General features: G+C 40.9%; 1 protein-coding gene and 1 long non-coding RNA gene across 2 annotated transcripts; both read right to left on the minus strand.

Annotated features, from left to right (window-relative positions):
• Positions 1–155: 155 nt before the first annotated feature.
• Positions 156–27,304, minus strand: ndufb9 (NADH:ubiquinone oxidoreductase subunit B9). The gene is made up of 4 exons (XM_082150866.1): positions 27,151–27,304; positions 18,011–18,203; positions 14,037–14,150; positions 156–354 (listed from the first exon to the last, which is right to left on the minus strand). The coding sequence occupies exons 1-4, from the start codon at positions 27,267–27,269 to the stop codon at positions 223–225; spliced, it is 558 nt and encodes a 185-aa protein (XP_082006992.1). The 5' UTR covers positions 27,270–27,304; the 3' UTR covers positions 156–222.
• On the minus strand, positions 10,401–13,973 carry LOC309484550. Its single transcript, XR_014200913.1, has 2 exons — positions 13,417–13,973; positions 10,401–12,987 (listed from the first exon to the last, which is right to left on the minus strand). It is a non-coding gene; the product is annotated as an uncharacterized lncRNA (long non-coding RNA).
• Positions 27,305–27,815: the final 511 nt, after the last annotated feature.

Below are 27,815 nucleotides of genomic sequence, written 5' to 3' on the forward strand. Positions count from 1 at the left end.
AAAGACTGAAGTGCTGCAGGACTGGCCAACAGTAAACACTGAAGCGATCTGATTGGTTGTAGGATCAGCAGAGGCCAATCAGCTTGTGCCATGAGGTGATGATGTGTAAAGGACCTCTAGATGAAACAGCTGAAATCAAATGAATGCAAGGGAACTGATTCACATAATACTTTATTAGACTGATAAGGATTGAGCAGATAGAGGTGTTTCCACAGGTCATCCTCACATGGGCCGCTCTCGGGGTCGAGTGACGAACTGCCACCACAGTGGAGGAAGATCCCCTTCCCTGCGGGCCGGAGGAAGAGCCTCAGACTTAGGGCCCTCGGCAGGGGTTTCAGCCTGAAGCTGCTGGACCTGCAGAACAAGAGAATTCAGCATTACTGGGGTCACTGGGGGGGATTCAGCATTACTGGGGTCACTGGGGGGGATTCAGCATTACTGGGGTCACTGGGGGGGGATTCAGCATTAGTGGGGTCACTGGGGGGATTCAGCATTAGTGGGGTCACTGGGAGGGATTCAGCATTAGTGGGGTCACTGGGAGGGATTCAGCATTAGTGGGGTCACTGGGAGGGATTCAGCATTACTGGGGAATTCAGCATTACTGGGGTCACTGGGAGGGATTCAGCATTAGTGGGGTCACTGGGGGGAATTCAGCATTAGTGGGGTCACTGGGAGGGATTCAGCATTAGTAGGGTCACTAGGAGGATTCAGCATTACTGGGTAATTCAGCATTAGTGGGGTCACTGGGAGGGATTCAGCATTACTGGGGAATTCAGCATTACTGGGGTCACTGGGAGGGATTCAGCATTAGTGGGGTCACTGGGGGGAATTCAGCATTAGTGGGGTCACTGGGAGGGATTCAGCATTACTGGGGAATTCAGCATTACTGGGGTCACTGGGAGGGATTCAGCATTAGTGGGGTCACTGGGGGGAATACAGCATTAGTGGGGTCACTGGGAGGGATTCAGCATTAGTAGGGTCACTAGGAGGATTCAGCATTACTGGGGAATTCAGCATTAGTGGGGTCACTGGGGGGATTCAGCATTAGTGTGGTCACTGGGGGGGGGGGGGGATTCAGCATTACTGGGGTCACTGGGGGATTCAGCATTACTGGGGTCACTGGGGGGGATTCAGCATTAGTGGGGTCACTGGGGGGGATTCAGCATTACTGGGGTCACTGGGGGATCCAGCATTAGTGGGGTCACTGGGGGGATTCAGCATTAGTGGGGTCACTGGTGGGGTTTCAGCATTAGTGGGGTCACTGGGGGGATTCAACATTAGTGGGGTCACTGGGGGGGGAATCAGCATTGGTGGGGTCACTGGGGGGGATTCAGCATTAGTAGGGTCACTGGGGGATTCAGCATTACTGGGTCACTGGGGGGGATTCAGCATTAGTGGGGTCACTGGGGGATTCAGCATTACTGAGGTCACTGGGGGATTCAGCATTACTGGGTCACTGGGGGGGATTCAGCATTAGTGGGGTCACTGGGGGGGATTCAGCATTACTGGGGTCACTGGGGGGATTCAGCATTACTGAGGTCACTGGGGGATTCAGCATTACTGGGTCACTGGGGGGGATTCAGCATTAGTGGGGTCACTGGGGGGATTCAGCATTAGTGGGGTCACTGGGGGATTCAGCATTACTGGGTCACTGGGGGGGATTCAGCATTAGTGGGGTCACTGGGGGGATTCAGCATTACTGAGGTCACTGGGGGATTCAGCATTACTGGGGTCACTGGGGGGATTCAGCATTACTGGGGTCACTGGGGGGATTCAGCATTACTGGGGTCACTGGGGGGATTCAGCATTACTGGGGTAACGGGATATTTTGGGGATATTTAATTTAATTTTATCAATCAATAAATTTCTCTTGAAACAAACTTTGTTATATTATTTTAATTTAATACTGTGAAGCTGCTTTGATACAATCTGTATTGTGAAAAGCGCTATACAAATAAACTTGACTTGACTTGAGGATTCAGCATTACTGGGTCACTGGGGGGGATTCAGCATTAGTGGGGGCACTGGGGGGATTCAGCATTACTGGGGTCACTGGGGGATTCAGCATTACTGGGGTCACTGGGGGATTCAGCATTACTGAGGTCACTAGGGGGGATTCAGCATTACTGGGGTCACTGGGGGGATTCAGCATTACTGGGGTAACGGGATATTTTGGGGATATTTAATTTAATTTTATCAATCAATAAATTTCTCTTGAAACAAACTTTGTTGTATTATTTTAATTTAATACTGTGAAGCTGCTTTGATACAATCTGTATTGTGAAAAGCGCTATACAAATAAACTTGACTTGACTTGAGGATTCAGCATTACTGGGTCACTGGGGGGGATTCAGCATTAGTGGGGTCACTGGGGGGATTCAGCATTACTGGGGTCACTGGGGGGATTCAGCATTACTGGGGTCACTGGGGGATTCAGCATTACTGGGGTCACTGGGGGGATTCAGCATTACTGGGGTCACTGGGGGGATTCAGCATTACTGGGGTCACTGGGGGGATTCAGCATTACTGGGGTCACTGGGGGGATTCAGCATTACTGGGGTCACTGGGGGGGGATTCAGCATTACTGGGTCACTGGGGGGGATTCAGCATTAGTGGGGTCACTGGGGGGATTCAGCATTACTGAGGTCACTGGGGGATTCAGCATTACTGAGGTCACTGGAGGTATTCAGCATTACTGGGGTCACTGGGGGGATTCAGCATTACTGGGTCACTGGGGGGATTCAGCATTAGTGGGGTCACTGGGGGGATTCAGCATTACTGGGGTCACTGGGGGGATTCAGCATTACTGTGGTCACTGGGGGGATTGAGCATTACTGGGGTCACTGGGGGGATTCAGCATTACTGGGGTCACTGGGGGATTCAGCATTACTGGGGTCACTGGGGGGATTCAGCATTACTGGGGTCACTGGGATTCAGCATTACTCGGGTCACTGGGGAGATTCAGCATTACTGTAACAAACAACCCAATTAGAGATTTCATCATTTAAGGGTTCAATGGGGTAACAAACGACCCAATTAACCGGAGTAAATTGACGTGATTCACTTCATATGGTAACTCGACCTGTGCTTAGTGAAAAATAAATGTCAATGAGCAGTACTTATAACCAGATTCATCACGATTTATTTATGACTGTGGCGCCTGAGCAAACAGTGTTTCATTAGTTACTGTCTCGGTTTAACAGTTTCGTCTAATGCGTTTCTACATACAAATGTTAAACAAAGTAAACTATACAAAAATGTATTATAGCTTTTGCTTATATATTATTAATAACAGAAATCAAACACTATAATACCTTCTGATTTACTCTCAGCATTAAGCAAATACACATTTATATAATTCAAACAAATCGTTTATCTAATAAGCATTTAATTTCAGCAAGCTTGCAGACGTAAGCCGCGCTACACTAGACACTGTAACAGTCCTGACTCTGCGGCATCTTTTTATAAACATGAATTCAACATATACCATAATAATAATACATTCAAATTGTAAAAATATATAAAAATATGCATTCTTTTAACTTAGCCAAGAGGTGAAGCCGTGACACATTCGCAGGTAGGGCTTCACTAGACTTGGTTAAATGTGAATCGTTTCACGTGAGCTGATGTTTCCGGTCTGACGTGTTCGCATGTGTATGAATGAAGTCAGTGGACCGTGAGCGTGTGTTTAGATGATCTTCTGAAGTGTGTATGATCGTGTTATTCTGCGCGTGACGGTCGGTCAGTGTGAACCGAATGCGGACACAAGAGTTACGCTTCACTGGAGACTGTGTTGTATGTAAATAAGTGTTTGCCATTCAAGTTTTTTTTTTTTTTTTTTTTTTTATAAAGAAAAGGAGAGTATCTGTTTTTTAAAGCAGGTTTAGTCTTCTGCAGTACAAGTGGATTATGATAGTTTACATAACTCCAGAATAAAATGCCACCTAGAGATAGGAACTTTATATCATTGCTTATGGAAGTGTCCCCAAGTTCAACTTTTCTGGGAAAGGGTTTTGCATCGCTGGTGGTGAAAAAATGTCCCCAAATGTCAAGTCAAGTTAAGTTTATTTGTATAGCGCTTTTCACAATACAGATTGTATCAAAGCAGCTTCACAGTATTAAATTAAAATAATACAACAAAGTTTGTTTCAAGAGGAATTTATTGATTGATAAAATTAAATTAAATATCCCCAAAATATCCCCAACTGAGCAAGCCAAAGGCAACAGTGGCAAGGAACCGAAAAACTCCATCAAGTGACCTAGTGCTGCGTTCACACCGGACGCGAATAGCGCGTCAAATTCGCGTCTACCGCGTCTAGTTTGACGCTTGACCACTTTGTGTTAATTCGCGTGTCTAACGCGCGTAAAAAAAAAAGTTTGAAGCGAAATTTACGCGCGTCAGAGGTGAAAGTTTTGGCGGCCATCTTTTTTAGATGTTTATCGAGCATTAGCATTAGCATTAATCGAGAGAGTCACCGCTCGTATATGCTCTGGAGAGCAGAAACAGCTGCGTAGGGGACATCGTCGCTGTACTCGGGTCCACCAGACCCTCCGGAGGGTTTCAGGAGTTTCACAATTTGCTCCAGGAGCTAGGTTTGATGGACCTAACGGTGAGGACGCTGACGAGGACAGCGTAGGCCGTATAAGGCCTCGGCCTCGAGTGGTCTATGCCTGTCGAGCCCGCGCTCTACAGCCCGGCGCGAGGTTCACCCTCGCCCCCACCCACCTAAACATTTATTTTTGTTTTGATAATAAATGGAGCCAGCCTCCAAAAGTGAAACCTGTCCTGTGATTTTTAACAAAGTTTTTATACACTAAATTGTGTTTGTTGTCTTTACATTAGAATAATAATGTTTCATATAATCTAGAATAGATATGGAATAAATAGCATTCAAAACAAAATGAGTATCTCTCATATATTGAAATCGAGTTTTTATGTGAAAGATTTGCTTTGCACACCAAGCATTTTAGTCATATTACAAAATAATTTATTGAGGCCAAACATAAAATAACATTATAAACTGTCACTTCACCACGTGACAGCAGCAAGCAGGCTCCTGATTGGTTAACGCGGCGCGAATTGACGCAGAAGTTCAGATTTTTCAACTCGGGCGGCAGACGCGAATTCGCGTCAAACACGAGAATGCACAAATAGCACTACATAAAACATTCGCGCGTAACGCGCTTAACGCGCCAGACGCTCAATTCGCGCCATTCGCGCGAACTTGACGCGCGAATGAGGCGTATTCGCGTCTACTGCGCCGCGCTCTACGCCTCATTCGCGCCGCAGGAATTTTTTACGCGCTCTACGCGTCTTTGCATTGACTTAACATTGAAATCACTCGCGCCTGACGCGCTATTCGCGTCCGGTGTGAACGCACCATAATGGTGTTAAAACTCCACCAGGTGACCTAATGGAGAAAAAAAACCTTGGGAGAACCCAGGCTCAGTCGGGGCCCAGTTCTCCTCTGGAATTTATGAGCTAGAGGCCGGATTGTAGTTTGAACTGTAGGATTATATGAATGCCTGGCTGAAGAGATGCGACTTTAATCTAGTTTTAAACTGGGAGAGCGAGTCTGAGCAACGAACAGTATCAGGAAGACTATTCCAGAGTTTTGGAGCCAAATGTGAAAATGCTCTCCCTCCTTTGGTGGTTCTGGATATCCTAGGTATGACCAAAAGCCTTGAATTTAGTGATCTTAAAGAGCGCGATGGATTATAGGGCGATAGAAGATCTGTTAAATAGACTGGAGCTAAGCCGTTTAGGGCTTTATAAGTCAGTAGCAATACCTTATAATTAATACGGAGCTTTATAGGTAACCAATGCAGTGATGATAAAATCGGTGTTATATGATCATATTTTCTTGATCTCGTAAGAACTCTAGCGGCGGCATTTTGGACTAACTGTAGCTTGTTTATTGAGGATGCAGGACAACCAGCTAATAAAGCATTACAGTAATCCAGTCTCGAGGTCATGAATGCATGAACTAACTTTTCTGCATCAGAAACTGATAGCATATTACGTAGCTTAGCAATGTTTCTAAGGTGGAAAAAGGCTGTTTTTGTAACATATGAAATATGATTTTCAAAAGACAGGTTGTAATCGAGTATAACACCCAGGTCTTTTACTGTAGAGGATAAAGTAACAGGACATCCTATGATGTTAAAGTTGTATTGTGCGAGGTTTTGTGGGCGGTTTTTTGAACCGATAAGTATTACCTCTGTCTTGTCTGGATTTAATAAAAGAAAATTACGCGTCATCCAATCTTTTATATCTTTAACACACTCTGTCAATTTGGAAAATTTAGCGTTTTCATCCGGCCGTGATGAAATATATATTTGAGTGTCATCAGCATAACAATGGAAACTAATTCCATGTTTCCTTATAATATTTCCAAGTGGCATCATATATATTGAAAATAACAGAGGGCCTAACACAGATCCCTGCGGCACTCCATAGTTTACTGGAGTTATGGTCGATTTTTCTTTAAATAGACAAAATGGTAGCGGTCAGATAGGTATGATTTGAACCAGCTTAGTGCTTGTCCTTGAACACCAGTATAATTTTGTAGTCGATCTAAGAGTAATGTGTGATCTATAGTATCGAACGCAGCACTAAGATCAAGTAAAACTAGTATTGAGATACAGCCTTGGTCAGAAGCTAAAAGTAAATCATTTGTGATTTTAACGAGCGCAGTTTCAGTGCTATGATGCGGTCTGAATCCAGACTGAAACTTTTCATAGATATCATTTTGTTGCAAGAAAGAGCCCAGTTGAGCAGACACCACTTTTTCTAATATTTTAGACATAAATGGAAGATTTGAAATGGGTCTATAATTTGCTAGATTATTATGATCTAATTGTGGTTTCTTAATGAGAGGTTTTATAACTGCCAGTTTAAATGTTCTTGGAACATGACCTAAAGATAAAGACGAGTTAATAATATTGAGGAGAGGCTCTTCCACTACAGGTAACACTTCTTTCAGTAGTTTAGTTGGTATAGGATCTAATAAACATGTTGTTGTTTTAGATGAAGTGATAAGTTTATTTAACTCTTTTTGTTCTATAGTTGTAAAGCACTTTAATTGTTCTTGCGGGGGGGTAATTGAAGCTGAATTATAAGGCGCAATTGAAGATTGAACGTTTACAATTGTGGTTCTGATGCTTTCTATTTTCTCAGTGAAGAAGTTCATGAAATCATTACTACTGAACTGTAACGGGATATTTTGTTCGGGTGACGTCTGTTTATTTGTTAGTCTAGCCACGGTGTTAAATAAAAACCTTGGATTGTTTTGGTTGTTTTCTATTAGTTTGCGGAGGTGCTCAGCCCTGGCCGCTTTTAGGGCCTTTTTATAACGTGACATACTGTCATTCCACGCGATTCTAAAGACCTCTAAATTAGTTTGTTTCCATTTACGCTCTAAAATACGGGTTTCTCTCTTTAAAACATGCGTAGTATTATTGTACCATGGTGCTTTATTTTTCTCTCTGACCTTTTTTAATTTAATAGGTGCAACCACATCCAATGTTCTAGAGAGAATGGTGCTCATAGTGCTAGTTAGTTCTTCTAGTTCATCTGTTTGTTTGGGTTCAGGCAGCAGCTGAGACAGATTAGATAAGCAATTTGAGAAATGATCTATGGTGGATGGGAGGATTGTTCTGCCTGGTTGATAACGCGACGCCGCATGACATATTACAGCAGTACGTAATATGCAAGTTACCATGTAGTGATCAGTGACATCATCACTTTGTGGAATGATATCTATATCGGTTGGATCGGTTCCATGTGATATAATTAAATCGAGTGTATGATTAAGACGATGTGTTGGTCCGGTGACGTTTTGCTTGTCCCCAAATGAATTGAATAAATCTGTAAACGCAGCTCCTAACGCATCATTTGGATTATCTACGTGTATGTTAAAATCTCCAACAATTAATGCTTTATCGACATTGACTAATAGGTCTGAGAGAAAATCTGCAAACTCTTTTAGGAAATCAGCGTAAGGCCCTGGCGGTCTATATACGGTAGCCAAGGCTAGAGATAATAGGGATGTTTTTCTAACATCTAAGAGCGTAACATTTAGTACAAGTACTTCAAATGAAATAAACTTATAACCCGTTTTCTGAGTAACATTGAGAATATCTCTATAAATGGTTGCAACACCTCCGCCACGACCAATCAGACGGGGCTCATGCTTATAACAGTATCCAGGAGGAGTAGACTCATTAATACCGAAATAATCATTTGGTTTAAGCCAGGTTTCAGTAAGGCAAAGTACATCGAAGCTATTATCTGTGACTATTTCATTTACAATAACTGCCTTAGGTGTGAGTGATCTAATGTTTAGAAGACCTAGCTTTAGAAATAGTTTTTGTTTACTAACAATTAGATTTTTCCTAGATCCTGCAGTAGATTTATTATTTGATCTCACTAAACGAGGAATAGACACGGTTTCTATGCAATGTTCTACACTAGTATTTATATCAGTTAAATTGGTGCAGCAGAGACTATGATTTGGACTTTTGGTTACTAGTCAAAGGGTATTTAACATTTTGGAGATGTTATCCGACAGAAGATCCGCTCTTTGTCCTAAACTTTGCATATTTTGCATGTCCTAAATTTTGCATATTTAATATTTTCCCTTTAACTTGCACTTTAACTAGCTAAGTAAATGTTGATCTTCTGCTTATTACAAGCGAAACTTGTAGTCTCTCGCAATTGGAAAAACACAGAAAGCCCTAATTTTAAACAATGGTTACAGGAATTGTCTTATGTTTGGCTTTGGAAAAACTCATATATATTATTAAGAGAAAACCTGAAAAATGTTTTTCAAAGTATGGAATCACTTATATTTCCCAAATCCCAAAAGTGTTATTGTCTGTGTAACCTTGGACATTGTGTGTATATGTACAGTTTACCAGCACCCCTGGTAAATATGATCAAAGATGGCTGTAAAATATAGATCTGCATTGTTTATCCTTTTGAACTTTCATTCAAAAAATGGACAAAAATATAGACTCTCATTGAAGAGAAAGAATTGAAAGTGGGGGTAAATTCACATTATGAAATAAATGTTTTTCTCCTAAACACATTGGTCATAATTATTGGCACCCCAACAATTTTTTACGAGTAAAATATCTCTGAAGTATATTCCCATTAATATGTTTTTATCACACCAGGGTGACTAGGAACATAAAATTGCCTAGCTATGACTTCTTGTTCCACAGGAATTTAAATATAAGGAAACACAAAGGCCAAATTCCCTAAATCATTCATCACACGGAGTAAAAACAAAGAATATAGTTCTGATGTGCACAAAATAGAAAGTGGCTGTAAGAAAACAGCTAAAGAATTGAAAATCCCCATTTCCACCATCAGGGCAATAATTAAGAAGTTATAATCAACTAAAGATGTTACGAATCTGCCTGGAAGAGGATGTTTATTTTATTTATTGGTTTATTTGATAGGGACCATGCATATTCATGAACATTGTTGTATGAAAATACACAAAGTAAATATGGCAGAATTAGTACAAATTAGGGGTGGAACGGTACATGTATTCGTATTGAACCGAGACGGTACGGGCGTCACGGTTCGGTGCATGAATACACACGGAGAATACACGGTATAAAAATAAATAAAACTCGCGTGCAAATTAATTAATGTAATGCGGAACTACTGTTAGATACGCGGGTTCTTTAGGGACACCTAATCTGTAGCTCCGCCTTAGCTCTGAAGCTCCGTGGCTATAACTTATGGGCTATAATCATAGACATAATATATATGGCTATAATCATAGACAGGCTATAATGGACAGGCTGCGATGTCAAGTTTGCAATGCTGGAATATGTTGTGTGTGTGCCTGCTTGCGTGCGCGCGCACGTGTGTGTGTGTGTGTGTGTGTGTGTGTGTTCAGAGAGGCGCGGGCGCGATCGAACAGTGGAAAAATAAAAACATTAATTTTGTTCATTGGACATCATTCAAACTGCAAAGTGTTTACTTATATTTGTGTACACTCGTAATAAAACACAACATTGTGCTTTTGTCAAACTGTAACCTACAACTGTCACCCAACACAGTGAGTAAGTTACACATTCTACATTGATTAAAAGAAAATCTAATTTGTTTTTAATGGTAGTATTATTTTATACAGAAATAAATTATTTATAATTCAGATGAGAATAAAGTTAGTGTTATTAAAATTAAGGAAAACAAATATATTGATCTGAAATATAGCAAATGAATTTTAAATTCATTCAGGTACAATTACCAAACATATCTCAAGGGTTTTTGTCTTTTTATTAATTTAATTAATAAACTAATTATATAAAACTATTGGAAATGCACTACAAATAAACTGGCTCTATGCCTTTACTTTATTAATAAAACTTATTTAAAAAATACAAGGCTTAAAACATTTATTTTCCTTTGGTGGAACAGCCTACAGACATGCACAATAAAAAAAAATTGCCTTCTACATTTTTGTTTTGCTTTTCCCTCCATTGTACCGAACTCGTACCGAACCGTGATGTCTGAACCGAGGTATGAACCGAACCGTGACTTCTGTGTACCGTTCCACCCCTAGTAAAAATAACTACTTTTCATCTGCAGTCCCTAGGCTGGTAACATAAAACTAACATAAAGACAGCCAACAATCATATAGCATTCATTCACTATAACAAAACATTATACAGTGATGTGAATAAGTATGGACACCCATGCTAAAGTTGCCTAAAAAGAGGAATAAAAAAAAAATCATCTTTTGGAAATTGATCTTAATGCCTTAATTTAAAAAAATGAGGAAAAATCTAACCTTTAAGGACACCAATTTTCTTTATGAATGAATTATGTATCGTAAATAAATAAATGTTCTTCCTTAAAATACAGGGTGCATAAGTCTGGACACCCCTATGTTAAATTCCCATAGAGGCAGGCATATTTTTTTTTTTAAAGGCCAGTTATTTCATGGATCCAGGATAATATGCATCCTGATAAAGTTCCCTTGGTCTTTGGAATTAAAATAGCCGCACATCATCACACACCCTTCACCATACCTAGAGATTGGCATGGTTTTATTTCAGTTAGCCTAATAGCTGGTTTGATTTGCATTGAGAGATGATCTTATGGAAAGTACCCCATGCCAATCTCTAGGTATGGTGAAGGGTGTGTGATGATGTGGGGCTATTTTAATTCCAAAGACCAAGGGAACTTTATCAGGATGCATATTATCCTGGATCCATGAAATAACTGGCCTTTAAAAATAAAAATCTGCTTCCCTCTATGGGAATTTAACATAGGGGTGTCCTGTCTTATGCACCATGTATTTTAAGGAAGAACATTTATTTATTTACGATACATTATTCATTCACAAAGAAAATTGGCGTCCTTAAAGGGATACTCCACCGAAAAATGAAAAGTCTGTCATCATATACTCACCCTCATGTTGTTTCAAACCTGTATGAATTTCTTTCTTCTGCTGAACAGAAAGGAATATATTTAGAAGAATGTCAGTAACCAGACAGTTTTAGATACCATTGACTTCCATAGTAGGAAAAAAATATACTATGGAAGTCAATGGTATCTAAAACTGTCTGGTTACTGACATTCTTCTAAATATCTTCCTTTGTGTTCAGCAGAAGAAAGAAATTCAAACAGGTTTGAAACAACATGAGGGTGAGTATATGATGACAGAATTTTCATTTTTCGATGGAGTATCCCTTTAAAGGTTGGATTTTTCCTCATTTTTTTAATTAAGGCATTAAGATCAATTTCCAAAAGATGAATTTTTATTCCTCTTTTTAGGCAACTTTAGCATGGGTGTCCATACTTATTCACATAACTGTACATGGACAAAACAAACAAACAAAATAAAAATACATGATAACAAAGACATTGCTCATCCACCTCTATACTGCATTTAATTTAAAAGTGAAAGTGTATGGGTAATAAATATGTGACAGTTAAAAGTGAGTACATCTCTGGTTTTCTAGGAGCCACTGTTTTAAGTGAGTTTTGAAGGTATTGAATGTGGGACACTCTCTTATCGGGAGGGGAAAGCTTTTCCAGAGTTTACCACCTAATTCCAGAGTTTACCACCTATAGACGTGTCTATATTGTCTTAATGCACGGCGAGGAGGAGAGTTTGAGTAGCCAAAGACTCTCCAAGGATCACAGATGGAGAATTGCAGAGATTACTGGAGTCTTGGGGGTCAGAAAGCCTAAAATTATCAAACAACCCCTCCATCACCACATGTTGTTTGGGAGGGTTTCAAGAACAATCCCCCTCGCTCCTCCAAAACTAAACTCCAGCATATTCAGTTGTCAGACACGACTGGATCTTCAAATGGGACCAGCTTCTACTGTCAGATGAAAAAAAAAAAAAGAGCTTTTGGCAGCAAACCCACCAGATGTGTTTGGTGCAAACAGGGATCATGAGTACCCCATGCCTACGGTTAAATACACTGCTGGATCTTTAATGTTGTGGAGTTTTCTTTAATGTTTGCTGGAGGTCCTGGACATCTTGTTCAGATCGAGTTATCATGGATTCTAGCAAATACCAACAGATTAAAAAATCCAAACCTGACCACTTCTGCTAGAAATCTTATAACGGGCCGTGGTTGGATCTTCCATCAGGACAACGGTTCAAAACAAACATCAAAATCAACACAAAATGTGTCACTGAGCACAAAATGAAGCTTCTGCCATGACCGTCCCAGTTCCCTGACCTGAACCCTGTAGAAGAGGAGTGGGCTGAACTAAGGAGAAGCGCAGGCAATATGGATCTGGGAATCTGAAGGATCTGGAGAGATTCTGTATGGAGGAATGGTCTCTGATCTCTGGTCAGGTGCTCTCCAATGAACTTATAGGAGAAGACTCAGAGCTGTTATCTTGGCAAAAGGAGGTTGCTAAAAAGTATTTAGTAAAAGGGTACCAATAATTGTGGCCAACGTGTTATGGAGAAAAGCATTTATTTCATAATTGTTTTTCTCCTCCTGTTTATTCCGCATTGGCTACTGCGAAACCGTAGCCAATGCGACATCTAGTGTATATATCTATACCCGCCCGCGCTCTCAGATCATTTGGACGCAGCTGTGTTCAAGAGGTAAAAACGATATAAATACTGTTCGTTTTCTCACACAAACTGCTCGTTTCGTGTCTTGGGCCATCAATGTGTACTTACGATGGGGAATTGTTTAATTTGGACTCTGTGCATGCTCTTTGAGACAGTGACCATAGACCTGCATTATATGACTGACAGACAAGAACGGTTTGACCTAAAAATATCAAAATTGAAGCTACAGCGGAAAAAAAGACACCTACATCTTGGATGCCCTTGAGGTAAGCTAAAACATACCAAAATTTAATTTCAAAGTGAACTATCCCTTTAAGCCGACAGTTCAGAGGGTCTTGTGAACCCAGTTAACTTGCGTTGCTGAGTTAAAGGTTTGCATGTAGAGATCAATAATACATTTTGCCTATATATTTTCTCAGATATTGTGTTTTAATAAAGAGTGGGGGTTTCAGGATGTGCACACATGTGGAGGGAGACGACAGTGTTCACAGACACCGTAACTTGAGTTTCTTTATTTCATAAACTATTTGACGATCAATTGAATCGGTCCCAAAGACACTAAAAGAGCCTTGGACAAGTGCATGTTGGGAAAAATAGTAGGAAAAAACATCCTAAAGAAGTAAATGGGGCTCATCCACTGCTTGATTACCAACATTCCTCAAAATCTCATCTTCTGTGTTCAGCAGAAGAAAGAAACTCGAACAGAGTTGGAACAACTGGATGTAAATGATGACAGGCGTTCAATTTGTGGGTGAACTGTCCCTTTAAGAACGTGCATGTAAAGTCAGTGTTGTGTTGGTTTTGTCTTTGCTAATGAGGGATTGCTTTAAAAATAATGTTGTGAATGGATAAATAATTTATACTAACTGCAATATTTCACAAAACAATGTTTTACATATAGATGTTAGTGATGAAGTGGCAAAGGTGTAAAGCATGTGGTGTGATGTGTGTAAGGAGAAGCACCTCTCGATCCCAGCTCTGAGCCCGAAGCTTCTTCCACTGCTCCCTCTTAGCAAAGTAATCTGGATACATGGCTTTCTCCGACGGGTGCCAGTGATCCAGACACCACTCAGGGACCTGGAGGAGAACAGGGAATCAATGACAGCAAGAACGAGTTGAGGAGTTCATCAGCTCCATCGGGTCCACTTCACGCCCAGAAGATACCAACCCGGGAACAGAGCTTTAATACGTCTCAAACAGTGTGGCCATGGCGAGGCAATACATTTATGGAGAAAAAGAAACATGATTAAATCATGTACATCTATTCTAGTAGACCCCATTAACAAAATCATAAACCTGTAAATGAGCATATTAGGGCCCTTGAAGAGGATTCTAGATCTATGATTTACTCTATTGCTGCGTCTCAGTTTGCCTACCTATACTACGCTCTACAAGTATGAACTCTTTTTGTGAAGAAAAACTTTTGAGTGTGTAGTAGAAGAGTAGACAAGCTTTGGGACACACTATCACATCATACAATTGCATCTTTAACAGTTGCTCTCTGTCTCATCCTGACACACAACCTGGCATGTGAAACAGTAAGCTGCATGTGAAACAGTAAGCTGCATGTGTAACAGCAAACTGGCATGTGTAACAGCAAACTGGCATGTGTAACAGCAAGCTGGCATGTGTAACAGCAAGCTGGCATGTGTAACAGCAAGCTGGCATGTGTAACAGCAAACTGGCATGTGTAACAGCAAACTGGCACGTGTAACAGTAAACTGGCACGTGTAACAGTAAACTGACACGTGTAACAGTAAACTGGCACGTGTAACAGTAAGCTGGCATGTGTAACAGTAAGCTGGCACGTGTAACAGTAAGCTGGCACGTGTAACAGTAAGCTGGCATGTAACAGTAAGCTGGCATGTGTAACAGTAAACTGGCATGTGTAACAGTAAACTGGCATGTGTAACAGTAAGCTGGCATGTGTAACAGCAAGCTGGCATGTGTAACAGTAAACTGGCATGTGTAACAGTAAGCTGGCATGTGTAACAGCAAGCTGGCATGTGTAACAGTAAACTGGCATGTGTAACAGTAAGCTGGCATGTGTAACAGTAAACTGGCATGTGTAACAGTAAACTGGCATGTGTAACAGCAAGCTGGCATGTGTAACAGTAAACTGGCATGTGTAACAGCAAGCTGGCATGTGTAACAGTAAACTGGCATGTGTAACAGTAAGCTGGCATGTGTAACAGTAAGCTGGCATGTGTAACAGTAAGTTGGCATGTAACAGTAAGCTGGCATGTGTAACAGTAAGCTGGCATGTGTAACAGTAAGCTGGCATGTGTAACAGTAAACTGGCATGTGTAACAGTAAGCTGGCATGTGTAACAGTAAACTGGCATACAGGTAACAGTAAACTGGCATACAGGTAACAGTAAACTGGCATGTGTTGTGTAACAGTAAACTGGCATGTCAATCATCGGAGAGAAATGCAGAAGCTTGTCGATCTGCAGTCGCGGGTCTTTCAAATGAAGAGACTCTCCTCATATTAAAGGTCCCATGACATGCTACTTTTTGTAGGCTTTAATATAGGCCTTAGTGGTCCCTAGTACTGTATCTGAAATCTCTTTCCAAAAATTCAGCCTCGGTGCAGAATTATAGCCACTACAAGCCAGTCCCAGAATGAGCTTCCTTCAGACGGGCCGTTTCGGTGTCTGTAGCCTTAAATGATAATGAGGAGGAGAAAGGCGGCGCAAGAGGGTCAAGGCCACACCCACGTTGGATATAGCAATGGCACGAAGACACGCAGTCTTTCAAGCATTTCAGTTTGACCCAGAATCTGATCCAGATGGAGAAGCAACGGATGAAGAAGTTGCAACTCAGCGGCTCCAGCAGGACGTTTCCGAATGGTTAGTTTAAAATATTATGTTTGGATACGGTACTTTATTCGGATGGTTTACAGTTATTATCATGTAGCTAACGCGAACCTACTGTTGCCTTTTCATGAGATCTGTAACGTCTGTAATTTATCTTATTACAATTACATCAAGCTCTGCGATCTTGAAATGCGGATATCGCGCGCGCCATATAACCAACAGGAAAACAGTTATCCAAATAACAAAGACGTGTACAACACTCGCGTTACAGTGTGTGTATTCACACACATAAACTGCATAGCTGCAGCCTGCATAGATAATGTTACAGCCACATTCTACGTGTAACAATCTAGGTAACCATAAACAGTAAAGCAACACACTTATATATCATTAGTTGACTTACTTGTCCGAGGTGTTTAACGTTAGCTGAGAAGAGAGTGATTCAGACTTTAGTTTCAGACGTTCAGCAAGCCCAGCTCTGTATTGACCCTTTGGTGTTCATTTGTACATCCAATTGTTATGCTTCGCTCGCTCAAAAGCCATGATATCTCTCGTGGACAAACTAAAAACGCGCGCGCGCATTCCTACTTCCTAGCGCATTTTCTCATGGGCGGAAAATATTCTCTGGGCGGGCAAAGCAGAGACAGGGGAGGTAACATTTCCTCCTTATGACGTCATAAGGAGGAGATTCAAGATCAGCGCGTATGAGCCTCCATTTTCTCAAAGGCAGAGAAAGATAGCAAAAGCTCGATTTACACCGATTGAAACTTCTAGAAACTTGGGGACCATATACAGGCTAGGGGAACTCATATTAATGTTAAAAAACCTCAGAAAGTGAAAATTTCATGTCATGGGACCTTTAATGCATAATGATGCATTTAAAGTTAATGGCCAAACATATCTTTATAAAAGTCCACATTGTTATTGCAGATGAAATATAACACAAATAACATTAAATAAATATGTTTTTTATTAGGTTAAACTTTGATTAGTCACTCTAACCCTTATCTAAACCTTGCACTGTCGGTCGCACATATCCGCCATGTTTTGTAGTTTAACACTTTTTACTCGTGTTTGTAGTTCCTCCTCCAAAGCGCAGTGGGTTGTGGGTAATATCAGCCGTTATTTGTCACCACTGCATCAGCACCGAAAACAGGGGAGCATTTGGTAGACCTGTTCAAGTAGAAGATGTAGCCTATATTTTTTATTTGATTTTTTTTTTTTTTTTTTTTTTTTTTACTCCTAAGGACTGAAGTTTGAAGTCTGAACTTAAAAATAAAATGTGGCACTGGCATATCATTTATTCTCCAAGTGAAATAATTTACTTATTTTTCAGGGGTGAATGTCTGTCTACATTTGTAAAATTATACATTTATGGTAGAATCAAATGTTGTTTTGTTTGTCTTGTGTATTGCCTTATCTACAACACATGAGTGTAATACGGTAAAGGTACAGGAGAGAGACTTGGATTTCTCTTCAGTAAAATTAAAGCGTAAATATATCAGGGGGAAAATGTGTATATATATCGGTCTCGGCATCGGACAAAATTAGTTTGAAAATATCGGCATATTGAATATCGGCCAAAATGCAATATCGTGCATCCCTAAGGGTTAGGGTTAAGGGTTAGGGTGAGGGGTTACACTTTTATTCTGAAATCGTGCTGAACAGTTAGCAGAGAGTCATGCTGATGTATCCTTCTGTGTTGATTTACCTTACAGATCTGATGAAATGGTACGCAACCCAAACCCATACGCAGAGATGTGGTTTGAGACGCTCCACGCATGATATCAGTTCGTGGACATCAGCATTTACTGTGAACGCAGCCGCTCTGAGACACACGTGGCGTACACACACGCACATCATAACAGCGCACGTATATTACACATGCAGGACATATATTAAATGGTTTTAATACACTGTGCAGTCTAATAATGCGGTTCATGGACTTCCCGTATTTTGCCGGTTACTCGACACAAGTAAATTGCAATCGAGGATTTCTAAAAATTGAGTACTCTACTTTCAAGACATTTGTCTCGCACTGGTAATTAGACCAACACACATTCCTCAGACACAGCAAACCCTGCAGTGCTAGTAGCGAAGCGCTAGCGCGGTCCCCCACCTTGTAGCACTCGTAGCGCTCGTAGGACGTGCCTCCGGGCGAGTCGGGGAACAGGTAGGGCTGCGGGTGCTGATTGGTCCAGAACTCCTCTTCTCCGGCCTTCAGCATCAGGGTGGCCTTCACCAGGTCCTTCTCATGCTTGTTCTCATCGAAGCGCGCCCGCAGCAGACACGCGTAGAACCGATATTTATCCCTGGAAGAGAACAGAAACTTTGCTGATTTTTAGATTGTACACACAAAACATTCTCTGTATTTTCGTATCTTTGTGTATTTTTGTTTCCCGTTCATCTACTATGCTGGTCATCTCTGACCGTGAAGACCATGAGTGACACTTCTTTACCACCACTTAAACTTTTCAAATCATGCCCTCAATTTTTTTGTGTGTTCATATACGAAGTGCCATAAAAGTTAAATTATATAAATGTATATAATTATATAAATAATTATCTGTCCATGGGGTAAGAGAAGTAATCTTGTTTCTGTTTGAATTAGGATTATTATTCTCACCCCATGCACAGATCATTATGCTTGTTTTAAGCAAAAAAACTCACTTAATTATGATTAATTCCCCTGGAAACAAGACATAATATCTTATCTAATTGGACTTATCTAGTAAATGCATTCTTGATTTAAGAATTTTCAGATGTTTGGACTGGAAACCAGACAAAAATACTGAGTAAGAAAAGCATGTTTTGCAGTGTAGGGGTTAGGTGTCCCAAAACAACAGACCCACATATAAACTCACTATTCTTCTGTCACTCCCTCAGTTACCACATACATCTCACTCGCAATTAACCCGATAAAGAATATTAACGTAGCTATCCTAACCTTATTCAACTAGACCTTCCTCAATATTAGCGTAGCTGACCTACTTTATTGAAGTGTGCCTGAGCGACCGTTCGTCAGAGAATGTGGAAGTTATCAGAACTCGTCTTTCTACTGAGTGATAAGAGAATGTAGCCTACAGTATGTTTAACGCCTTAAACGCAGAAAAGGTCTGTTTGTGATTAGCCTATTTATAACTACCTAATAGTTTGGTCAAGGAACCGAGATTTCAGTATTCGGTACCAATACCAGTGCAAATCCACGCTTCTCTGTGCCAATTTCACAGTTCGTACCGCTCTCTCCTTTCCGCAAGCGCTAGCTCTCCCGCAGCGTCTGTCGATGCTATGCAACCATGAACAGAGAAGCGCGCCTGGAAAAACGAGCGGCCGCGACGCTTCTATTATGAGTTTGAAATAACGAATTTGCACGCGCAAAAACGCGCTGTGAACGGCCGCTGAAGGCAGCGTGACATTAGCCTGATCGAAAATATTTCCATATGAGGCTCTTTCCTCCTCTCTTCAATGAGTGGGTTCAGAGCCGCTGCATTAGCAGCGCCGCCGGCCGCCATCAGTGTTTTAGGTGTGTAAGAGAATGAAGTGAGTGTCGTGATATTACCGATCATGTGAAGATTTTGCAGCGGCGATGAAAATCGAGCGGCGGAGCCACTGCTGAACACATTGTAGGGGAAACACTTATATATATATTAGGGCTGTCACTTTACGTTCAAAAACCCATTGCACAATCGATCGGACAGACCAACACAAGTTTCGAAAAAGAAAATAGGGAATGGATTTTAACGGCCTTCTCTCGGAGCGCGTCCAGCTCTTCACGATACGCCACAGCGAACGCGCGTCACACAGCGACTGCAGGCTCAGACACACACACACACACACACACACACACACAGCAGATTACACTTCTGCATAATGTGTCTTATGGAATGATATTCCGGACATTATTCAAAAGGAATTGCAAATTGTATTTGCAATTGCGTTTTCAATTTGTGGACGCATAAAATGTGACATAATCCAAACGCAAATGCAAATTACCGTTTGCATTTTCGTTTAAGCGAACGCACAGTGACTGCCAAATTTTAAATGGAAATGCAAAGTCTGTTTGCAACTGTTTCCCATATCTTACGAGTCTTGACCCTGTCATATTTAAATAGCAATTTCAATTACCACGTCTGCCTTTTCACTTTCTCAGCGTCGCGTATGTAACCAGCCAAAACTCAAATGGAATCGCAATTCCCTTAGTATTTCCATTTCCGATGCCTTACACGGAAACCTGTCAATCAGTGTCAAGGGGGGATTATGCTATGGGGCGTGTTCGTGTTGGGACGTGACGTCACTCACAGTCGACCGTCAAGAGGTGATGCCCTGAACAGACGCCGATTTATTGTAAATAATGGAGGTAGTTAGTTGGTGAAATTGTGGAGGATTATGATGCTCGCGCAGCAAGTTGATGACAGTACATCATCTACAGATGTCCTCTTACTCAGAAGCCATTTTTAATCGGGGGAAAATATCAAATGAGGTCCAAACAGAACCCAAAGACAACATGAGGGTTTAAGAAATATTCATTTTAAACTAAACCAAAACCAAAGCTGTTGCTGGACACAGCTGCATTTAGATCAGCGCTGAATTCTTCATAATGACTGTAATGCACTTAAATGCACTTAAAATCCCATTGCATTAAAATCATTGTCTTTGGGTTCTGTTTGGACCTTAGGGCTGTGACGGTTGGCATGACAACCGCGCCACCGCGGTGGTGGAGTTTCCACCGCGGTGGTGGAGGATAACCGGCGGTACTGTGTGTGACGTCACATAATATGTGTTAAGACACATTTCCGTTAGGCAAGTTCAGCCATGGATCTCGTTGGAAAACCAAACGTGACATCGCCGATCTGGCAACATTTTGGATTCGTGCCAAACGAGAAAGGCGAACCAGTTAATTTAGACGAAGCCATTTGTAGGCTTTGCGGGAAAGCAATAAGCGTTAAAAGGGCAAATACATCGAATCTCCAGAGCCATCTCCGGTCATCTCACCCAGCCACGTATACGCAACTCATGTCTTCTGAACGCAAACGCCCAGCTAGTCAGCTGGGTATTGCAGAGGCCTTCTCAAAAATGGCCAAATACAAAAGAGAAAGCGATAAATGGAAGACATTAACTAGAAATGTGGCAACATTTTTGGTAGTTGAGAACGCACCGCTCCGCACAGTAGAGAAACCTGCTTTCCGAGAAATGCTTGAGTCGTTTGATAAACAGTACGAACTTCCGAGCAGAAAATACTTTTCAAACACTGTCATTCCTCAACTATTCAACGAAACAAAAGAGAAAATAATTGCTGAACTACATGACCTCAATTTCTTTTCTGCCACAACTGACATGTGGTCCAGCGTTAATATGACTCCGTTTATGAGTCTGACTGTACATTTCATTAAAAATTGGGAGCTGAAGAGCAGGTGCTTGCAGACTGCGTTCACACCAGAAAGTCATACGGCGGATAATTTAGCAGAATCTCTCCGCAGCGCATTCAAAGAGTGGGGGTTAAAAGAAGAAAATCTTGCATGCATCACGACAGATAACGGGGCCAATATCGTGGCTGCTGTTAGGAAATTAGAATGGCCATGGCTGAATTGTTTCGGCCACAATCTTAACCTGGCAGTCACAAACTCAATGTCAGCCGAGAAGGAGAGGACATCCAGGGCCATGGGGTTGTGCCGAAATATGGTGACTGCATTCGCCCACAGCTGGTCGAGAAAGAAGAAACTTCGTGAAGAGCAAGAGGCCTTAAACCTTCCAACGCACAGTTTAATACTGGTGAGTTGCAATAATTAAAGGATAGCCTATGGCCTATATATATGGCGCCGGCACCATCACGGATTTTGTTCTTATTTTAAATTACTTTAAATTTTAAATAGTTTATTCGATTTTTTTTTTTTTTTTTTAAATGATCCATCATTTTTATGGTCACAAAAAATAGAATAGGCTACTTGTCCCAAAAAAATTTTCTTTGGTTTTGTTAATAGGCCTATGTCAATTATTAAGTTAAATTTATTTTCTGTAGGCCTATTTATTTTATTCGTTTTATGATAATTAATGTAAAATTAAACCACTGAAAAAATATAGAAAACAAATGTGGTAGAGCCTATTTTTAAAGGGGTCACATTCACACACACACTTATCCAACGTAATTTAACATTCTGATTTTGTCATTAAGGATTAAAAAGCGTTGATTGTCTGTAAGGAAAATTTACCAAAATAACATCTAACAATTTATATAATTTTGTATTCTGTTGTTCCTTCGCTATGCCAACAGGATTGTCCCACACGATGGGGAAGCAAACAAAAAATGATAGAGAGAGTATTGGAGCAAGTCCACGCAATTAAAAGAGCGCTGGATGACCGAAAGCATCAACACCTGAACCCGACATGGCAGGACATTGCAGTGCTTGAGTCGATAAACGCAGCACTTAAACCAGTTGCAGAATTTACAGATGTTTTATCGAACGAGAAGGTTGTTACTGCGTCATCGGTTAGACCTGTGCTGAGACTGCTGACCAACGATCTCCTCGACCCTTCGCCAGAAGACAGCGAGTTAACAAAAAACATCAAAGCAAAGATGATCACTGTCTTGGAGAAATACAAAGATTTAGAAGGGCAAAAAATGCTATCAAAAGCAACTACGTTGGATCCTCGATACAGGAATAATTTTGAAGAGGAAGATATTAGAGACGAACTCGTCGAAGAAATAATGCACATTACTAAAAAAAGATCACCCAGAAAACACTCAAACTGAGGAGTCACTGGATGCAGGAGAAGGAAGCAGTGCAGCACCTGCTTTAAAGAAAATGAATCTCGCACAGCTACTCTGCAAAAAAAAGCGAAGGTCACAATTCTTCCCAAGAGAGTGCGTGCCAGTGAGGAGTTAACGCGCTATTTGCAAGAAGAGACAATCGATACCAGCGATGACCCACTTGCTTGGTGGCGAAACAATGAGGCAAGATACCCTCTCTTGGCCACGGTTGCAAAAAAATATCTGTGCATTTGCGCTACAAGCACACCGTCTGAACGCGTGTTCAGTACTGCTGGAAACATTGTAACCCCAATTAGGTCTTCGCTTAAACCGGACAAAGTCAACATGCTGGTTTTTCTGGCAAAGAATTTAAAATCAGAATAGAAAACCAAGGTGGACTTACTTAACCTTTAATTGTTAGAAGGCTATACGCTGTTTTTCCCAGCGTCTGACTTATATTGTTGCTAGTAGGCTATTATTAGTTGTTTTTCTATATTGCCTACTGATTTAAAGGTGAACTAAGTAACTTTTTTTACTTTAACTGAACAGCTTCGGAGTCATTGGAATGGTTATATTACTTATTTCGGGTTGAATGGTGGTCGTTTCGCACCCCCCTGGTGCCCGTGAGCGGAAAATATGCACCTGCAACTTTGAGCCGGCGGGCCGCCGGCCGCCGCGTCAGGAAGTCTCGCGTGATATCAGGTCTCGCGATGTAAACAATTGCTTTACGGCCAAAAGAAATCTGCTAAAATGCTGTCATTATTGCGCTCACTCACGCTGTCCGAACCCGAATGAAGAAGACGTTTTAAAGAATGTCCCGTCTGCTTTGATGTCGTTGATCTACTATCCTCTGGTGTCTGAGAATCAACAACGAGTTTTTACAACAGTGTTGTCAAATATCTATTCCGAAGCTGTGGGGGGAGCTCTAGAGAGAAACCTGCCAGCAAAAAGCGAGAATACAGCGAAGAAGTCCCAAAGCTACTGAGTGCTGCTTTAAAGTTCTTTAATGTTTATTAGCCTATTTAAAGGTTGCAGCCTTTTTACATACAGCATGTGACTTAGGCCCACTGTTACAATTTGTGAAGTTCTTCCATATTTAACGTTTAATTATACTGTTACAAGCAGTAATATTATTATTTAAAGGCTTATTTAACTAGCCTATATTATTTATAGGCTGTATTGTGTTGTTTCATTGACGGAAATTCTACAAATAAACACGTACGTTTGTACGGATGTTTTAGCATAATTTCTTTGTTTTTGTCATTTCTTAATTTTTACATAAAATGTAAATAAACGAAGGTACAGATGCTTGCGCGTGGAAGATATTTGCCATGGTCGATATTTAAAGTCCTAATTAAAATAACTAGCAGAAAGGAAAAGCATGATCTTCAACATCTTCATACTCTAATTCATACATGCAACAAACTTATTTTGCGCCGGCCAGAACATACGCTCTAAAACGGTAGGGAAGAGTTATTAGGCTAATATGATCATGAACATGTTTTCGCTTGTATGATATTATTATGATCAAACGCCGTCATTGACTGTTGAGCGTCTGCGATGCTGCTTACAGCCGCGCGCATTAGCAAAGCGCGTTCAGTGAAGCACTTCACGTTCTGTCACCGGTCTATTATACTTATTACCCCCCCCCCCCCCACCCCCACCCCCACCCAAAATACCGCAATACCGGCGGTTGTTGGTGATTTCCCACCGCGGTAGTAAAAAATTATAACCGTCACAGCCCTATTGGACCTCATTTGATATTTCCCCCCATTAAAAAAACATTGCTCCCTTTATCTCAGTATCATGGAATTTTGTGACTTTTGTTACATTATTTGTCTAAACACACAAAAAAACCTGGGTTTGATTTAATTGTTCTGAAAGTAGCCTATGTATAATTTTGTTTTTGTCCATTTCACAGCTCAGATTCATTTTTCAATAAAATGGTTAAATCCCACATAAATCTAAACAAATTGACAAATGAAAGCCTGATACTACACCACAAATGTAAAGTGGAACAAACATTCTCACACACACACATCCACAGGTATAACTGCAACAGACAGAATTTTTATTGAATTTCGCAAATTGAGAACACTTATTTGAAGGGGTGGGACCTAGCACCGACACTCATCTCTTGTGGTACGTCCAGTAAAGGACGTCCAGGTCCTCTAGTTGTCCTGTCTTTCACAAAAAGCCTGTTAGCTACTTCACTGAGGTTGGCGAAGACAGCGTTACTGATGTTGCTGTTGGTCAAGGCCACGAACTCATTTAACTTATCTAAAACTAAATGGCTTCTGAGTAAGAGGACATCTGTAGAGGATGTACTGTCATCAACTTGCTGCGCGAGCATCATAAGGTCCTCCACAATTTCACCAACAAACTACCTCCATTGTTTACAATAAATCGGCGTCTGTCTGTTCAGGGCATCACCTCTTGACGGTCGACTGTGAGTGACGTCACGTCCCAACACGAACACGCCCCATAGCATAATCCCCCCCTTGACACTGATTGACAGGTTTCCGTGTAAGGCATCGGAAATGGAAATACTAAGGGAATTGCGATTCCATTTGAGTTTTGGCTGGTTACATACGCGACGCTGAGAAAGTGAAAAGGCAGACGTGGTAATTGAAATTGCTATTTAAATATGACAGGGTCAAGACTCGTAAGATATGGGAAACACAGTTGCAAACGGACTTTGCATTTCCATTTAAAATTTGGCAGTCACTGTGCGTTCGCTTAAACGAAAATGCAAACGGTAATTTGCATTTGCGTTTGGATTATGTCACATTTTATGCGTCCACAAATTGAAAACGCAATTGCAAATACAATTTGCAATTCCTTTTGAATAATGTCCGGAATATCATTCCATAGTGTCTCTTGTTACTACAAAACTGTGAATTCTGCCGGTGTTCAGACAGTCTCATGCGTACAGAGACAGATTCAGGCTACGGTCTACAGTCGTATACGCAGGCGAAGTTAGTTTGACATTTCTAACCATAAGCACAGCCATGTTGAAGCCGGCAGTGATGTGTGTCAGTGATGTTATGGCAGTCCACTCGGCTTATTGTGTTTGGAGAATGTTGCACTCCTGTCTGTCATTGTGCACGAAACTTCACGCCAGTAAATCATCAGGAATATTTGCTGACTTGTGCGCGTCTCAAGCCTCTTTACGCTCGAGCTAATGCCTGTTAGTTGTCTGTTGATTTGCCCATATTAGCCGTTTAAAATGGAAACGTCTTTAGACATGGAAAATCGATTTTACAATCGATTCAATGAACACTTATAACTCAAAAATCAAACAGGATTTGTTCACAAAAGTGACAGCCCTAGAATATGGAAAAGCTGATAAAGACACAAAAGCTGGGTTTACATTTAAGTCAAAGTTAGTTTTGCACATGTAAGCAGATTTCTCTACCGTGAACGAGATCATAATGTTATTCCCCGATGCTGATGTACAAATCAAACGTTATATCTGAGGAAATTGTGGATAAAGTATTTATAAGTATGCTTTGAAATCTCGCAAAAGTTCTGATCATAATAGGCATATTAAATGAAAAATATAAATAAACAATACTAGGAGAATACTTTCAGTGTGGTTTATTGGATAGTGTGCAAACTTTTCCCATGACATGCTAAGCTTATTACATGGTTATCAGCATTAAAAGTTAAATATCATTGCTGCTTTTTGCAGTGCACATTTTGTTTGGAAAGAAGAAAATAATTACGTTCTCATCAGTTATTTTTTCTACAGGTCGTTCATCTACATTTCTCACAGATTTCTGCTTATTCGAAATCAAATACAGACAGCACTGTGAGATTACATTTGTGTGAATGCAATGCATTAGTGAGAGAGCGATTGTGTGTGTGTGTGTGTGTGTGTGTGTGTGTGTGTGTGTGTGTGTGTGTGTGTGTGTGTGTGTGTGTGTGTGTGTGTGTGTGTGTGTGTGTGTGTGTGTGTGTGTGTGTGTGTGTGTTACCCGTTTAAAATGTGTTTTCGCCCGATCTCATGAAAGTCAAAGTGCCTATCTATAGCACGAATTATATTTCTCGTATTATTTGCACGCAATAACTATTTTTGGCGTGGCACGAGAAATAAAATTCATGCTATAGATAGGCACTTTCACACACTCTGCCCGGGTTAGACCCGGCTTTAGAAGAGGTCAGCCCGGGGTCAGCACAGTGAGAAACTCCGTCTGAGATCCCGAACAGCGGAGACTCAATATCAACACAACTCGAAGTTAGAACGTTAAAAAGACGCAAACCAACGCCTGTTCTGAACACGAGAAACTGAACTGGCTTATACAGTTTGATCAAAGCGATCGCCATCACATAAATGCATCTCAGTATATTTCAATGTCACTTTACATCGATGCAAATGTGCAGGAAAGGTCATGTAGTTCATATCTAACCGAACACAGGACTTACTGCAGTGTTTATGTTCTCAGATCGGCCGATAAACACGGATTCAAATATATACACCTGCACCTATCATTTATAAAGCTAACCCTCACCTGAAGATGCACCAGGACTCGAGGTGTCTCAGGGATTTCTTGTAGAGTCGCAGGACCTTCTGCTGGTGGGTCAGATAGGCGGCCGCCATGTTGCGCTGAGTCGCTGCGGTACTGCGCATGCGCACGAGAAACAGCCCCAAAGATCCGAATCTTTAGTTTCGAATAAGTGCCTCGGGAATCGGGTGGATTGAACCTGTGGTGAACTCAGAACCGCTAAAAGTAGTAAGAGTACTAGTATTCAGCACTGGTTATTCTGCATTTAAAACATTTAGTTTATCAATACATTTCCAGAAATCGTTCCTGTTTTTAACTGTTACTGACGAATATGCACCACATTAAGTTTTATTAATTTATGTTAAATCTGTGTAATCTTGAATGGCAATTTTATACGCAATATCTATATGTTTTAAATGTAGGCGAAATGTTTTTCATTGTAACTGACTCTGAGCCAGTTTTATAATTTAACTTAAGAAATGTTGAGTATAATTTTCTATTAAAAGTTTTTAAAACAATGTTACAAACTTGATGTTACACAAAATAAGTGCTACAAATTAATAAAATGCTGCACATTATACAGATAATGTATCTTTAATGGAATTTACTGAGATTAAAGGCGACTTTACACTTTAATGAAAACACTTCTGTACTCACTTCTGTACTTCTGT

This window comes from Leuciscus leuciscus (assembly GCF_965113295.1).
Source record: "Leuciscus leuciscus genome assembly, chromosome: 20".
Lineage (NCBI taxonomy): Eukaryota > Metazoa > Chordata > Actinopteri > Cypriniformes > Leuciscidae > Leuciscus > Leuciscus leuciscus.